The 15,734-nt window shown below is 35.7% G+C and overlaps 1 protein-coding gene across 4 annotated transcripts in view; it reads left to right on the top strand.

Annotated features, from left to right (window-relative positions):
- Positions 1–15,734, top strand: part of LOC129730582 (arylalkylamine N-acetyltransferase 1-like) — a 106,115-nt gene that overhangs the window by 62,980 nt on the left and 27,401 nt on the right. For 2 of the 4 annotated variants that reach the window (XM_055690023.1, XM_055690022.1), the window contains exon 2: positions 9,926–10,252. The exons of the other annotated variants lie outside the window; for them this stretch is intronic. In XM_055690023.1, the coding sequence (XP_055545998.1) occupies positions 9,971–10,252 (282 nt within the window). In that variant the 5' untranslated portion in view covers positions 9,926–9,970. The remainder of the gene's footprint in view (positions 1–9,925; positions 10,253–15,734) is intronic. 4 annotated transcript variants of the gene reach the window in all.

Here is a 15,734-nt window from a genome sequence, read left to right as displayed (position 1 = left end):
CTGTAGCATCTTTTAGCATTATGCTTTATAATTGAGTTCAGCAGCCTCCTTCTCCAGAGGAATGATACTGGTCTAACCTGTCAGTCGTCATATGTTCGTATCTCAGTCAGCAGTGCCAGTAGAATTGTAGCACTAAGAGCCACGCAGTTGTCCTGTATGTGAACACATACAGGCAAAGTACTGCAAATTCTGTGTAGAATAAACGGAAAGCACAGGCCACCTTGGTTCTAGTTCTAGATAAAAGAAGTGGCAGAATTTAGAAAGGCTCTACTACTTTTTGGCAGACATTAGCCTTAAAAGAAAGCCCATTAAAGTTTATTTCTACTCAACTGAATCATAAAATCCTTGTGAGTAATATAATCCTAAAGTGAGAAATGATAACAAATTTCGTTCAAATTAGTTGATGAGTAGATGGTGCAACGTTATTTCATTATAAATTGAACTTCGATCTACTTGCATGCCGGCACATACAAACCCTTTCTGCTTCCCGCATTTGTTTACAAAGTACATGTTTATATATGATTGGTATGGTAATTGATATTGGATAGCATTTTATTTTTTTTTAAATAATTTATATGGGGATTTCATTATTAAGAGCACAATGAGATTTTTTATACAAATATGCTTGATGAAAATTGTCGTTATTAATGTTTCAGTATGTTACTATAAATTTATTCGAATGCTTTACATTAATTGAAAAGTTAATGTTTTATTTAAAAAAATAATAATAATTGCATATTCAAAAACACTAATCGAACTATAGCGCTTACCACAAAACTTAAAACATTGAGGTGATGTTGCTAACTATACATAAACCTTCAGTTTTCGCACATGCAATAATTTGAGAATGGTTTGGTCATTCTATACGAAGTGACCACGAAATATCACAAACTTGGCATTGACCATCACGGATTAGATTCAAAGTTGGGGAGTTATTCTTCTATGTTCACTTTGATAAAATCCCAATTTTGGTGTCGGTGGGTATTCCCCCGCTCTGTGGGACCCCCCTGTTTGTTACAAAATAACGCATTTTTTGTTCGGACCCACTTTCTTTTTTTCCTTACAATTCATAGACATGAGATGCGGAAACAGTATTAATAGATCAGGGTACGTTAAAGCAACGTATTCTGGACTGACCAGTGCATCGCAGTAGTAGCAAGGCTGTGACGTGTTAGCTTTGCAAGTTGCATGAAGTTGTATAGAAAATTTGACTAAATTGGTTTATTTTTATTCTTTTTCTGTTTATTGTACATATTTGTTCATTACAGCGTAAAGGAATTCTAGCTAGAGCTACTCTTTCATCAAAACCTTGGGTTATTTAGAGTGCCTATATGAGTAGACATAATCTAAATCACCCAGAAACCGTCACTAATTCGGGTTAATTTTACAAAAGTCGCGTGTACACTATTGATTTGAAGAATTCGATGAAGTTTTGTTTAGTTCTGAGCAGTGCTGAAATGTATGTGTACATGACCACACAGACTTGACCTGTCCTATCTTCATGGATTTTCGCCCATACACATTTTTAAAAATTTAATTAGAGACAGAATCTATTAAAAGCTTCTCCAACTTTCTATATGTCAAGATATACGGAAACATTATCTCATAAATTTACCTACTGGACAATAACAAAAATCCATGTTCATTCTTTTCATCTGAAATGCTAGTATCATACTTTAGCCTATGAATATTTCGTCGCAGTCGCAGGATCAGTCCAGACACACTGTTTGTTTCAGCTTTAAAGGTATATTAGATGCAATATACTACGTTTTACTAGAGTACTATCGAGGAAAAAGAAGCAAAGCAAATTGCATCTGCAGCAAAAAAATACTTTCGCTATGAAATGTTTTGCATTTGCCGCACTCCGTCAAAGCTAACACATCATAGTTAAGAGTGTATGTGTGAATTGTGTATCGACACACTTTGAGTCCAGAACACTTGTCCATTAACGAACCCTGCTAATAGGTGATTTTTTAATAAAATAAACTGAGGAATCCAAAAAAATATAATTTTTTATTTTGGATCCACGTAAGAAACAACTAGCACCCCGAAATATCATAGATAAATCCGAGATAGATCATTTTTATGAATTTCCATTTTATATCAAACAATATTATTTATTGGAAAATGTCTGTTAATTTTCTAACCAAAAGAACAACCTAACAAATGATTTTTACGATCTTTTTGCCTAATAAGGAACTCAAATATATTTTTCCTTCTTTTGCAGCAGTGTTGCCGTTTAATTTCTCAACTATTTCTCAACAACTGAATTTTTCAATTAAAGTTTTGAGTTTATTTCTCTTCCTTGTTTCTTTTTCACCCTTCATTGCACATTCGTCGGTATTTCCTTTTATATTGTTTTATTCTACGCGTATACGGTATTATCAAATTGAAAATAATTTTATTTAATTAATGGTATAAACAGATATGAAAAGGAAATCACAAAATATATACGTGACAATAATTTGCTTTTTTTATTCAGTTCTGCGTGTTTTTAATATTAGGCTAGTTAGGCTTGAAAATCATTTATTGAATTAATTGAACGGGGGGAAAATTTGGCCACACTGCTGCGAAAAAAAGATATTTTTGGATTCCCTGAAAACAGAAAAAATAAAAATTATTTGTTTTGTTGTTCAGACATTTTCCAATATTCATGATTAAACATGATATGGAGGAAATCAAAACTGGTTTCGTAAAAATGGCATATTTTGAGATTGGCTTATAACGTTTGCGGTAAAAAAATGGACAAAAATTACCGATCTTTCATGGGTTGACCTTCACACGCACTGACAAAACTATGCATGCAGCATCAATCATATAAACTCATAAATCAGCAAAAAAATTGACAGCTCTATCAGTCGAACTCTAACCGTGATGGCGAAAACAGTTAAGCTACTCCGTTCGGAAGTGTGTGCCTTCAAAGAATGGTACCCCGTCGCGTCCAAAAAGGACGGCACTGACGGTTCTTGTGGCAGTTCCGGCAACTACAACATTTTGGCATGAAAGGTATGAAAGCCCGCTTCCGGACGACCGACAACCCTGAGCGAAAAGAAGCTCCAGAGGATGCTGAAGAGGAAGACCGAGGGAAAAGTGGCTACATCGCAGCGTGCGCTTGACCGGGAGGTCGGTGCAACTGGCCAAACAGTGAAAAAGTAACTGGCGAACTTAGGTATACATTTCAGGAAGCAGCAGTCCCGTCAACTAGTCTCAGAGCCGCAAGCAATGACGCAGCGGCAGCGCCTGAATAAGATGGTCAAGGTGCTGGACGACGAGACCTGTCTCACGCTGGATGGCAACGACTGGTAGGACACTTTGTATTTTACTTCCCTCACGAAGTTTATTTCACACATCAAGTTCCCAAAAATGGTGCTGCTGTGGCTGACAATCAGCGAGAAGGGGATGTCAAAGCTGCTCTTCTTTCGCTCAGAACTGGCCGTGAACGGGGAAATTTATAGTACGAAGTGCCTGCCGGAAGTTGCGTCGTTCATCAAAAAATACCTCAAGGCCGAAGACGCGGTGTTTTGGCCGGATCTGGCGTCGGCGATCGTTTGAGGAGATGGAGCGGCTGAATATCGATGTGGTACCCAAGTTGGCGAACCTGCCCAACGTCTCAAAGTTGCGTCCCATCGAGGATTTCTGGGTAAGCCTGGAGCGTAAGACATAGCCCAACAATTTTGTCGCCGCCATGGTGCATGTTCTGGTTAACTGCCGAAGATCGCACGCAAGGGCGTAGAGTTTTTTCTTGCGAGTAAGCTAACATAATTACCTTCCATGAAATTTTTTTTTACGTTTATTGACTTGAAATAATCCTGATTACAATAAATTCATATACATTTTTTTCTTGTAATTTTTTGTTCTCTTCGATGTTCTTCTTTTATCTTCCCTAACTTAATCTAACTTACATTCTAAAGTAATAGAGAAAACCGTTTACCCGCGGTGTCTCGGGGTCAATACCCATTCATACTCATTAATCATGCATCCATGACAATCATTCGTTCATTTCATTCACTCCACTGATTTACATTATTTATACAATAATTTTAAGGAATCACTTCTGGTTCACAATCTATTATTATAAGCAACCTTTAAACATATCAAATTCTTTGTTTAAAAACATGTTGGACCTGAGATTTACCTTTACCAAGTCATGAAATTCTTCAACAGTTTTTGTAGTGTTTAATCGTAAATTATAATCTACCGCAAAACTCAAGACCCAAAGACTAAATTTTTCGTTCTTTTTTCCTATAACTGCCAGTAAAGCCTGTAGTACACTCTTTGACCGAGCGTCAAATATTTGTCACTTTTTGACAGATAAAAATTTGGTCAAAGATAATAATTTGTCACTCTCCAATTTTAACATGGGGCAAACAACAACCATGATGTCAAATAAATTTGACCATTATGTCAGAAGGTCAAATATTTGACCATTAGACAAAGAGTGTACTACAGGCTTAAGAGTTGTAAGGGATCTACAACAGCTACCTTCAACCTTTTCACGACTAGCTCATTCACATAGTTCCAAATCTCTTTTGTGTTATCACAGGATTTAATTCTGTCATGTTTATCATCAATTTGTTTGCAAATATTACATTTGTCATTCACTGTTCCGCGAATTTTATGTTTGAATAATTTACTGGAATCAGATCATTGATGAAACAGTATAAGGATACTTTACAATTCAGGGTTGATATTTGTTGACACTTTTGAGTGAAAGTGAAAAAAAGCATCCATAAACGTAGGATAATAGTGTCTTAATAAGATAAGCAATAAATTTTACTAGAAAAACACTTAAAATATTAACAAAAAATAGTGGCCCAAATAAGGGTGGAAATAATATTGTTTTCCTTATTCCGACATGCTTCGTTTAGAACGAGAGCTATTATTGGAATAACGCCGAGAATCATAGTTACCATAGTAACCATAAATTTGTTATGATCGTGTTATTGTACAAAATTGCTGCTAAAAGGCGAAAAACGCCGAAAATTGGTAAAAAATTTACTGAAGCAATGTTACTGAGTGTCTTCAAGTAAAAAAAGTGGTGTTTCGACTAAAGAAGCTAGGCGCTACAATTTTCCACGATCCACCATGATGTTCCGTACAAGCAGCAACTGGTCAGGAAAACCACGAAGAGGTAAACCAACTGCATTGACTGTCGCGGAATTAGGATTCAATTGTTGGCTGGATAACTCGGATATCACATAAAGGATTCCCTATTACGAAAGAACGGCTGCAGTCTACAGTTGCAAGATTCATTTCAGAAAACCCTCGTCATTCGGACTGCAAGATGAAAGCCGGTACGTTGATACAATAGTAAACTTTTATGTTATTCAATGCTATTGCAATATTGTCTATGTTAGATTATAAATGGTACTGTGAATTTATGAACCGCCATCCAGAACTCTCAGTGCGTAAGCCAGAGTTAGTTTCATCACCGGCAGCTACAGTTGAAGAGGTATATTATTTAGACCTGGCCCACATTAGAAAATTGTTGTGGTCCAAATAAGGAAACGGTGGCCCATTAAAGGAAACTGAAGCGATGATTTATTTCTTTTATTATAAGAAAATAGAGGTATTATCTTGTTGTTTTTCATGCAGAAAAGATGATAAACATGTTACTTCATGTTTATACATAATGAAACACTTCATTCAGTTTAGATATTTACACTTTTTCTTGCAAAATTTGCAGCTACGCTACTAAGTGGTCCATTAAAGGCAGTTATACCCTATATCTCAGTTAACGTCAGTTAACGAAGATTATCAAGGCATCGGTCAGTGTCAGTGAAAAAGTGTTTCGGTGAGGTTCATTTTGGTTGAGTGGACCGTTTGTTTTTCTTTTTCGCTTTGGAATGAAGATCATTTGGTTGGATTTGTCTTCAAATTTTATTCCGTAACCGTGAACGATACGCGCGATCTATTTCATCTGAGTATAACAGCACGTTACTAGGACGAAAATCTAGTGTATCTGAAGAAGTGCTGCGATTATTGGAAGTGAAAATTGAAAATGATTGGCTGTGTTTTCAAAGAATTTTGCTGGAGAAAATGATATTTATCAGCACTGCTCTACATTAAATTAAACTCAATTATCTGTCTTGGTTATTTTTTTACCACCATAAAAAAGTAATTTTTTACCGCATACGTTATTACCTCATGCGATAGATGTTTCTTACGTGAAATCGTCCAAGGAACACGATGAAATTATCAAATTCAAAAAAGAAATGGCTGCATTTATCGAAACATGTGAATTTAGTTTCTACTAAAATAATCCATCTGGCTACAATTCCGGTTAAAAACTATGTTTTTTCGGGTTTTGTTTGTTTGATTATTTTTAAATTTATCAATTAGTATTTTTTGGACATTTTACATCTATGAATTGTAAGAAAAAGGATAAAGAGATTTTGAACAAAAATGCAACAAAGAGGGGCCGGCCGTATTGTTAGTCTCGCTCGTAAGCAGCATGTAACACCTCATGTGCGGTTCTCATTGCTACCGCTATCACACTGGAGAGCTCTCCATTCAAGCTATTTCTCGTTCTTTTTTGCTTTCTTTCTTGCTCGCATTCGCTCCCGATATCATATGCACACACTCCCGGCTACTCTCCTACTCGTGTGAACCTACTCCCCTACTCGCGAGAACGACCAGCCGAAGACAATTGTTTCAAGATGCTTTGCGATGGTTGCAGAAGAACAAAAAAATAATAGGGTATCGGACTGCTTCGGCTGGTTTTGTATTAGACTGATGTAAAAACGCTGCGATACTTCACATATTCTTCGCTCCACTGTCGGCTGTCTGTGCTTGAAGCAAAACTGGGTAGATGAAGAAAACATTTTCTCCTACTCGCAAGCAGGAACTCGTCTACTCTTTTACAGTCACTGAGTAGCAATACAAAAGAGTTTCTGCGTGTCGGCGCGCGCTTACTACTGCTCAGGGGAATGCATGAAGAATAAAGGGTATCTCGGGAACGTGTGTGCAAAAGACTTGCGAAGCGTAGCATATGTCTTGTTCACAAGCAGAAAAAAACGAGAAAGGTTTTGCTTCTCGCTCGCTTTGTAACGCTGGAGGGGGGTCCAACAGGACGAGAGTTATTCCAATCGATAGTAAAATTGGGATTCCATTCAAAGTTAACCTAGATGAATGATTTCCCCAACTTTGAGCCAAATCGGTGATGGTCGTGTCGAAGTGGCATGGACATTTTGTATGAAACGACCCAAACATTAACGAGTGAAAATTAGACATTTCCCTCCTTCAACATACAGGAAAATAAAATTATCGAAACACCTGAGTAACTTTGTAACATTTGAGAAGCACTTTGGTCTTTGGGTTTTCGAGTAGGACATAATTCTATTTGAAAAAATGGGCATTTAAATGTTTGAAGAATGAACCCCAAATTACTAGTAAGAAAACTTTGCCAGCTTAATGAGAATACACTAAAGTGAATAGCAACACTAGATCGAACAACCTAAATAAAATAGTAGCAAAAAACGAGAGTGAAAAAAGTGAATGAAATATATAATTATACATATAATGTATAACATTGTAGTGTATGTAAAATATGCACTACAATTACCATAATCAATTGAAAAAACAGATTATTTAATGAGCTCTCAACTTAAACACCTACGTATTACATTAAAATCAGTAATGTGATATTTATTTCGATTCGATTTCGATTCATCTTTTGAAAGGGTCATAATTCTCCACCAAACTGTTAATGCTTTCTTTTTAGAATACTGTTCTACTATACCGGGCCTCGCTTCTTCTGCCAAGTATCACCAATTATAATTCCCTGGAGAGGTTTCAACTATATTCCTGTGACTGTTTTATTAAAACTACTAATATTAATACACTGATTGAATTAGATTATTATCAATTTAAAAAAAAAAAAGATATATAAACAAACACCAAAAAAGTTACTAGCTTTTGCTGAGTAAGATTTTTTTTAGTTGGCCAAACAAAAAAATGTTGTACTCAGTAAATGTGCCGATATAGAAATTTAAAAATTATTTTGCTACTATATATGGATGTTTGTTATATATGGTAATAAATTGAACAACCGGTTATTCATTTCGGAGATGTCTGAACGAATTTACACGCAACAGCTTTTATTCGACAGGTATAGCGCTACCTTTAAATTCTTAGAGTTGCGGCTCAACTTAAGCACACTGAATAAGTTATGAATGAGAGGAAGTGACCTAGATCTAATCAGAAGCAACCCGGCAGCGCGACAGTACGGTAAACGTCAAAATATAGAAAATTCAAAAATAAAGGGATGAATCAATCGTGCCACCTCTCTTTATGCATCATTGAATAAACTACGCTACAAGTAAAATAAAATGCTGGATCAAAGCTGGCATTTCTAGATAGAATCGATTAACAGGTAGAGGTCAGAATCTGAAATTAAAGGGGGGAGAAATGACCCCAGGTAATCGACCCATTTTCGCCGGGTAATCGAGTCTGACCTGTATTTGTTGAGATCAGAGGTGAACACCATTTCGCTCAATCGTCAACAACCGACGCCAATTTTCAGTTAGCGGTTTCACAAATCAGCTAATTTTTGGAACTGTTACCGTCACTCAAGTCTTGACATTCAAAACACCAACCACTAATTCGCTAAATTAGTAAGAGCATGAAAAAAAAAAAACTGTGAATCACTGATGGCGCGCATAAAATACTTCGAACGATATCTTTAAATGATCTGCGAGGGGACTTTTAGAACGTCTGTTTCATTCAAACAAAGTTCAATCTTCTTAGTGTTGTTTAGAGTTCCTTTTCTTACAAGACAAGTACAATTATCGTAGCAGCAGAGCATTTAGTAAAACTAGCTTTAGATAATCGAAATTAATGTTTCGACACGCCATAGATGCCTTCAAGGGGCAGTGCTTTTGTGAATCTTGATCCACATAATGTAAAAAGCTGTCGAAAGTAATTATTTTCGTTTGTTCTGCAACGAGGAGATAAAACTAGTTATAGGTCGTATACAGACCATTCACTGGAATATGCTGATCTATGACTGAAATCCTCACAGCGCTATTAAACAATATCCATTTCTGTTTATTGTAGGATGGGGATAGAATGTATCAATGATTCGTATATTTATATTAAAACTCAGGGTCATTGTAAATTTTGAAATGTGAAGGTCATTTCATTTCCCTTTGAGTAAAAACAAACCAAATTTGGAAAGAGTTTGGGATATAGATTCTGATTTAATAAGAAATACGAATTGTAGAGTACTACAGAATTGGCTCTTAACAAGCTGTTGCGTTGCGAGTCCAACGACCCAATCAAATTCACAGGTAGTGAGGCAGAAAACAATCAACGCTTAGCAGGTGCCTGGTCGGTTTTAAGGCCTCGCTGAAACGATGTGATTTGTAAATGGTGACAGGAAGTGATTATGCTGATACAAAATTAATGTTGGCAAGATAACTTACATAATTTCTTTTGATTGTTGTTTTCGCAAATCGTTTTCGCTTGTTATCTCTGTACACCTTTTGCTGTACAAGGGCGTATGAATGCAGCAGTACCACGTCGTTAAACGAAACATACAACCATACGACACCGCTCCATACAACGCGCCTCTACGATGCTGAGAAAAGTAATTACATAAAGGGCTTCCTAAACGTATGAGATATTTAGACGAAAGAACACAACACAATCCACATTTTGATAATCTTGGATTGATGCTGAGCTTATGTGCAGTATATTTATTTCATTCGTTAAAATATAAATGAACTTAGTGAATACATATAACTCGCTTTTTGCTAATCATCTATGCAATTGCAATAAACATTTCCAATCGTGTTTGTCGATTTCTCCCTTTTATGTACATTGATCATCTTTCTATTCCTCGTGATTATGCTTGCCTATGATGTTTATAAAAGTGGACATGCAGATTTCACGTTTAATCTTTTCCCTCTTTCTTTCGTTACAGGTAAAACGAGACGTTCGGAAAATTATAAGCTACTGAATTAATTGCATGCATTTGGCTATCTGTGTTCGAGCTGTAAAGATCGTCATCTGTGTTCAAGTCAGCACCTTTTCACTCATTTGTCAGTTTGTTATTGTCATCATTCGAGTGTTATTTTCAAGCTTTAACAACTATATTCACGTTGTGTGTATAACCTATCAAAACATAGTCACTATCGTCAATAGGCGCACTACGATGGAGTTCGAAATTCAAAATCACATCGCACATCTTGGCAAGTTTTCAGTTAGCGCAGACGAGAATGATTGTCTACTGGATGAAGCGTGTACGATGGCAAGTATTCAATATTTGAAATATTTTGGAAAGTGCGGTGTCGGTTGCTTCGCAATATTGGCTTCGTTTTAACTACTAATCAGATAGTATACATTGTAGCTAGAATACATTGGTAAAAGTATACAATTCGTTTACTTTCCGGGTTGTAGCGATTGTTGCCAAACTAGCAAAGTTCTCTAATGCGTTTAAAAACTTAAAACAATAATTTACTTAAGTCATTAGTGCTGCGACGAATATAATTTACACTTTTGTTTCAAAAGTGCAAATTCATGTTTATTGTGATTCTATCAACAGCTCAAACAAAAATAATTAATATAATTAGAAAATCTATAGTAAGGGGCCGTCCACACGTTGACAGAAAAATTGCTATTTCAACCCCCCCGACAAAACCAGCTCCTCTTCCCTCTTTCTGATAACGTGCACATTTTCTTACAAAGAAAAATTTAAAAACGTTTGGTTCGCCAGTTTAGCCCGGGCAGGAGAGCATAACAAAATCATACCTCTTCAATAACATATTTAGCTATGAGGACTTATCGTGTTATTCGAAAGATATTCACGTTTCAAACATGCGTATGAAAGTATCATAAAATTTTGATATCATATCTCGCTATGCCTTTAATGAGATATTTGGGTTGATTTAAAATATCTCATTAAAAGTAAGTTTTTAGGTGAAAATTATTCGTTATTGATTATTTATGATATATCAGTTATGCATTCCGTGTTCAATAAATGAAAATATCTATATCGGTCATTTTCGTGATTTTTAATGCAAATTCTTGGTTTGTTATTGAAATATCAAGCTTTGTTATTCATATAGTCTTGGAGGAACAATATTTTGGTATTATTTTTTGTTATTTTACCAACTATATAAACCTTATTAAGATCAAAATGAGGTGTATTTCCAATATCTGGTTGTGATATTATAATGATATTTTCTCCTGCCCGGGAGGTAACCATTGAAAATTTAGATTTTACCCGATTTATTCTCTCGAGAATAGGTATTTAGTGAAATTCAGCCCAAAACCACCCAGACAAGACAAGTCATAAATGAAAAGAATCCCATCAAAACTCAACCTTGAAGGGCTGAGAAATACACCAAAATTCCATAAAAGGGCAAAGCAGAAAATGGTTCCAAATTCTGCTGCAATTGGTTCCGAAGTTGGAAGAGACTTTTGAGATTTTTGTGAATTGAGTGTCAGGAAAAGGCCGGAAGCTACTATCAAAAATTTATCCTAAATTACCCTCAAACACTGGAGTTTCTTGAAGATAGAAATAAAGCGTACACAAGTTTATGATGAAAAACATCCCAAAAAACCAGAAAAAGCCAAAAAAAAGTAATCTGGAATATAACTTTAAGTGACCAAGAACATGTTGAGGGAAGAAAATCTAAAAACGTATCGGAGGTAAGAAAAAATTGAAACTTAAAAGGAATTATAAAATTTCCTTAAAACGTTCCGACTTGCACCGAAAGATCTAAGTTTAGTCCGAAAGTGAGTTAGTGTTTTTAAAGTGGTGAAAAAAAAAAATAAATACACTATTGAAATATATATAAAAAACAATCCAAATTAGCTTTATTTCTCTACATATCGTTAGCAAAGTGACCTTTCACGTTGCAAAAGTCACTTTCAATATTTCGTGGCTTGTCCTTTGTTTCGTAAAACCACATTCAATCTTCGTGGTATGTTTGCCACCAGGTTTTCACGAGTAGAAGCTGGACTAGCATTGCCTGTACGTCGATCCATAAGTAGGTTTTATTCTTTAGATGTTAGTGTATTTATTATTTTCTCTATGACATATCATTCGACTAAATATTATTATAGATTCGATTATTTATAGGAGTTTTTTTTCTATTTCAAACATGACTGTCTTTCACAACTTCTGAACCACGTGTTCAATCGTTATAAAATTCATCAGTTAACCCCTAACTACCGTTCCTTTGATATCAATATTGTTCAAATCGGTTGTGTAGTTTCTGAGATAATGAAGTTTCGTTGTTTTCACATATTGATACATTACAGACGAAGTTACAGTCCGATTACAGTAAAATTCTATAGAGTGTTATGAGGCAGCTATACCTTTCATTTGACACTAATTTTGGAGAAATCGGTTCAGCCATCTCTGAGAAAAGTGAGTGAGTTTAAGTAGTCTTCGGAATATGTTTCTTTTCATAGCTGGATTTCACCTTTTTAAACATAACAGGAAAAGTAACAGTCCAATTGCAAAAAAAATCAATAGGGTTTAATGGGGTAGCCCTTTTATATGACACTGATTTTATGAAAATCGGTCCAGCCATCTCTGAGAAACATGAGTAAGATTAAATAGTCTTCAAAACACGTTTCTTTCCATAACTTTCGAACCACAAGTCCAATCTTTATAAAAGTCAAAAGTTCGGGGTTTTTTGGGTAGACTGTTCATTTAAAACATATTCTGGGTGTTATCAAAGACACAACCGCATGACGTAGGAATACGGTATTTTTCTATATGTTTTATCTAACAGTGAATTTTTATTTGCTGAGACATTAGAACGCCTTGAACAATAACTAATATAAATAAAATATATGAATGAAACCCTATTTTCATTGGCATCTCCACTTCGCAGATATTCGAATTTCAAGCATTCCTTCGTAGCTTGTAATGGCAGGCCAAACATTTGAATTAGCGAATTCGGTAGGTTCTCCCTTTCTCAGTAAACAGCAAATACGAACCTATTCGGTATTTGAGACCAGAACGATTCACTGCACCGGCCGCTGTCGAAAAATGAACACTAAAAAAATGCTTATTTACAAGGCTTTCCCCCTTTTGTAAAAGAGAAAATTCAACTAGCCACTTTAATTATAACCCTTTGAGGCACCAAAAGGTGCCAGTTGCCGATGATTCTTGTTCTCTGGTTATTTCGGCCAGAATCCCAGCCATTTTAGTAGTTTTGCAGTAATCATGTACTACTAACAGCCACCAGCATCACGGGTGAAACCTGGCGCGAGATGACCAGTACTATTTTGCCCTTCCTCCTTTCAACGGCTAGCACCTAGCGTCCGTATGTCACTGGTACGGTTTTGGAATGTAAATGATGGGGTGAAATTTTCAAATGGTACCTCATGTATTAAGGTTTCGTCAAGTAGTTGGAAAGAGGGAGGAGTTAAGAAAAATAGGGACTGGCAAGGAAAGTAAAAAAGCATCGGAAACATAAAGTGACCTCGAGTAAAACAACAACAACAAATACAAATCGTTTACAAAGTCAGATCGGTTGTATCCGTTAGTGTCGGCTGTGCTTGGGAAGAAAGGTAATGATTGGCTGCTCGGTATGATTCAGATAATCGATGTTATTTACCAATTTTTCAATAGTGTATTTCAAACAATAAATTGTTTTTGTTACATAACTTTAACCGTAAAAGAATTTCTGATCGATTGATGCCAGAACCTCGATAACCTGATTATAAATGACTGAAATATAAGCGCTCAAAACCTGACCAATTTTTCCTAGTTTTCCCTGGTTGGTTTACTAGATTTTCAAATTCAGGTACCTTACTTCCAGATAGACGTAGTCCTACGTCAAAATCGGTTGTGTAGTTTCTGTGATAATGAATTTTTATGATTTTCTCATTTTAATAAATAACATACAAACTAAAAATCCGATAGCACATACAAACTAAAAATCCGATAGACTTTTCATTTGAGAAAAATATCACGAACATCGGTTCAGCCATCTCTGAGAAAATCGAGTGAGATTGAAAAGTTGTACACACACATACAGAAAATGATCAGCTCGTCGAACCGAGTCTAGTGATATAAGACATTCGACCCTTTGGAGCACTTTTATATCTTCGGTTTTGCCAGTAATTGCTATACCTTTCTAAGAGAAAGGCAAAAAAATATCTAAAAAATTGACCTCAAATTAGTATGAGGTCTCCATGAGGTCTTTCAAAAAAGTTCTTTTTGTGTTTAAATGACTAAAAGGAATGAAAAAAAAGGACAACCCTTTGGTTATATCATATTGATGGAACAGTCGGGCACTAAGGGGTCAAACGGTTTATAGAAAAGTTGTATTTTGAACAATTCTTGATCTTTTTGATGATCTATTTCTCCTAATTTTATCAGTGAACTCCTTACAACCAGCACGTTGTTTTGAAGATAAATGAGATTTCAAATGGAGAAACGGGACAAATGGGTTCGAAAACGGGACACATGGGAATGTTATTATTTAAAAAAAAATATTAGCCGAAGCATACAAACAATTAATTATTGCTTTGATAAACCTGTCTCATTCCGTACAATACTTAGCATTTGACGAAATTTCACGTAGTAGGCCACATACCGTTCGTATTTGAGAAGGTCCTTTCCAGTGGCGCGGTACTACCAGGAAGGCATAAAATTTACTGATTAATATTGAGAAATTTCTGGCAGCTTAGAAACTAGCCTTCCAATTAAGAAAATTTTTAATGCAAAATTTCATTTTGAAAATTTTTAGAGGAGTTTCCAAAAAATGGTAAAAAAAACAATAGTCAAAAAAGGTACTGTCCCATTCAAAACATAAAGTCTAGACAGTCTATCAAGCTTTTTACGCGCAATAATGACGTTCGCTATAATGCAAAGTTCGTAATAAATTACCCACCGTTTGGCAACTCTGCCTACGTCAGTTTGGAGTCTTCATATATTCTATCAAAAGAAAAATATATCTTTCAACATTTGTGTTGCCAATTTTTCAGAAATCCCAAATCTGACGTAGGCAGAGATGTTCTTGTATTACGAACACGCATTATAGCGGCCGCCATTATGATGTGTAAAAAGCTTGATAGTCTACGGGAAGTAAATGCACTCACGTACCGTTATTTTTGAATGGCCTTTTATAAGTTGGCTAGTAATAGTAAGCAAATTCTCTTCATATTTCTCAGGATATACTTGGTTCATACTATACCTTGGTATACATTTCCTACATTTGTTGTTTGTAGTTTATTGAATTTCATGATTTTCAACAGTGTGTAATAATAGCAATAAAAACACCTGACAATAATTTGTACAATTCCTAAACGTGCGAAAACTATACTCCGTACAGGGAACTTAACTTTGTTAAGCAAAAAGTCGTCGAAGAGGTTGCTCACAAATTACGTAGCTCTCAAGGGGGAGAGAAGGTGTGTGAAGCTGTTCTATTTTGGTGTAGAAATAAACTATGTGAACGATGTGAAAAGGGGTCAAATATACGCTTTTTTACTTTACGTAATTTGTGAACAGACCCATAGTAAAAGTCCTCACTCACGCATACAGGCAGTGGCAACCATTGAACAATTAAACAATTATTACGTTTCACAGAGACACACCACAGGCTCAGCATATTGCTTTTATTTGATATTAGCCGCGCGTTTTGCGTTGAACGGTTCGAAGCTCGACTTCGAAAAGAGATCTAAATGGTAAGGTAAATTCGGTGCTCAGCCATTTTTTATGTATCTTAAAGCCTTTTTTCTCAGCTTTCCAATGGTGATGACAGATT

The sequence above is a fragment of the Wyeomyia smithii genome, chromosome 3 (genome assembly GCF_029784165.1).
Source record: "Wyeomyia smithii strain HCP4-BCI-WySm-NY-G18 chromosome 3, ASM2978416v1, whole genome shotgun sequence".
NCBI lineage: Eukaryota > Metazoa > Arthropoda > Insecta > Diptera > Culicidae > Wyeomyia > Wyeomyia smithii.
Note: the sequence above shows the minus strand (reverse complement) of the source record. Positions and strands in the feature narration are given on the sequence as shown.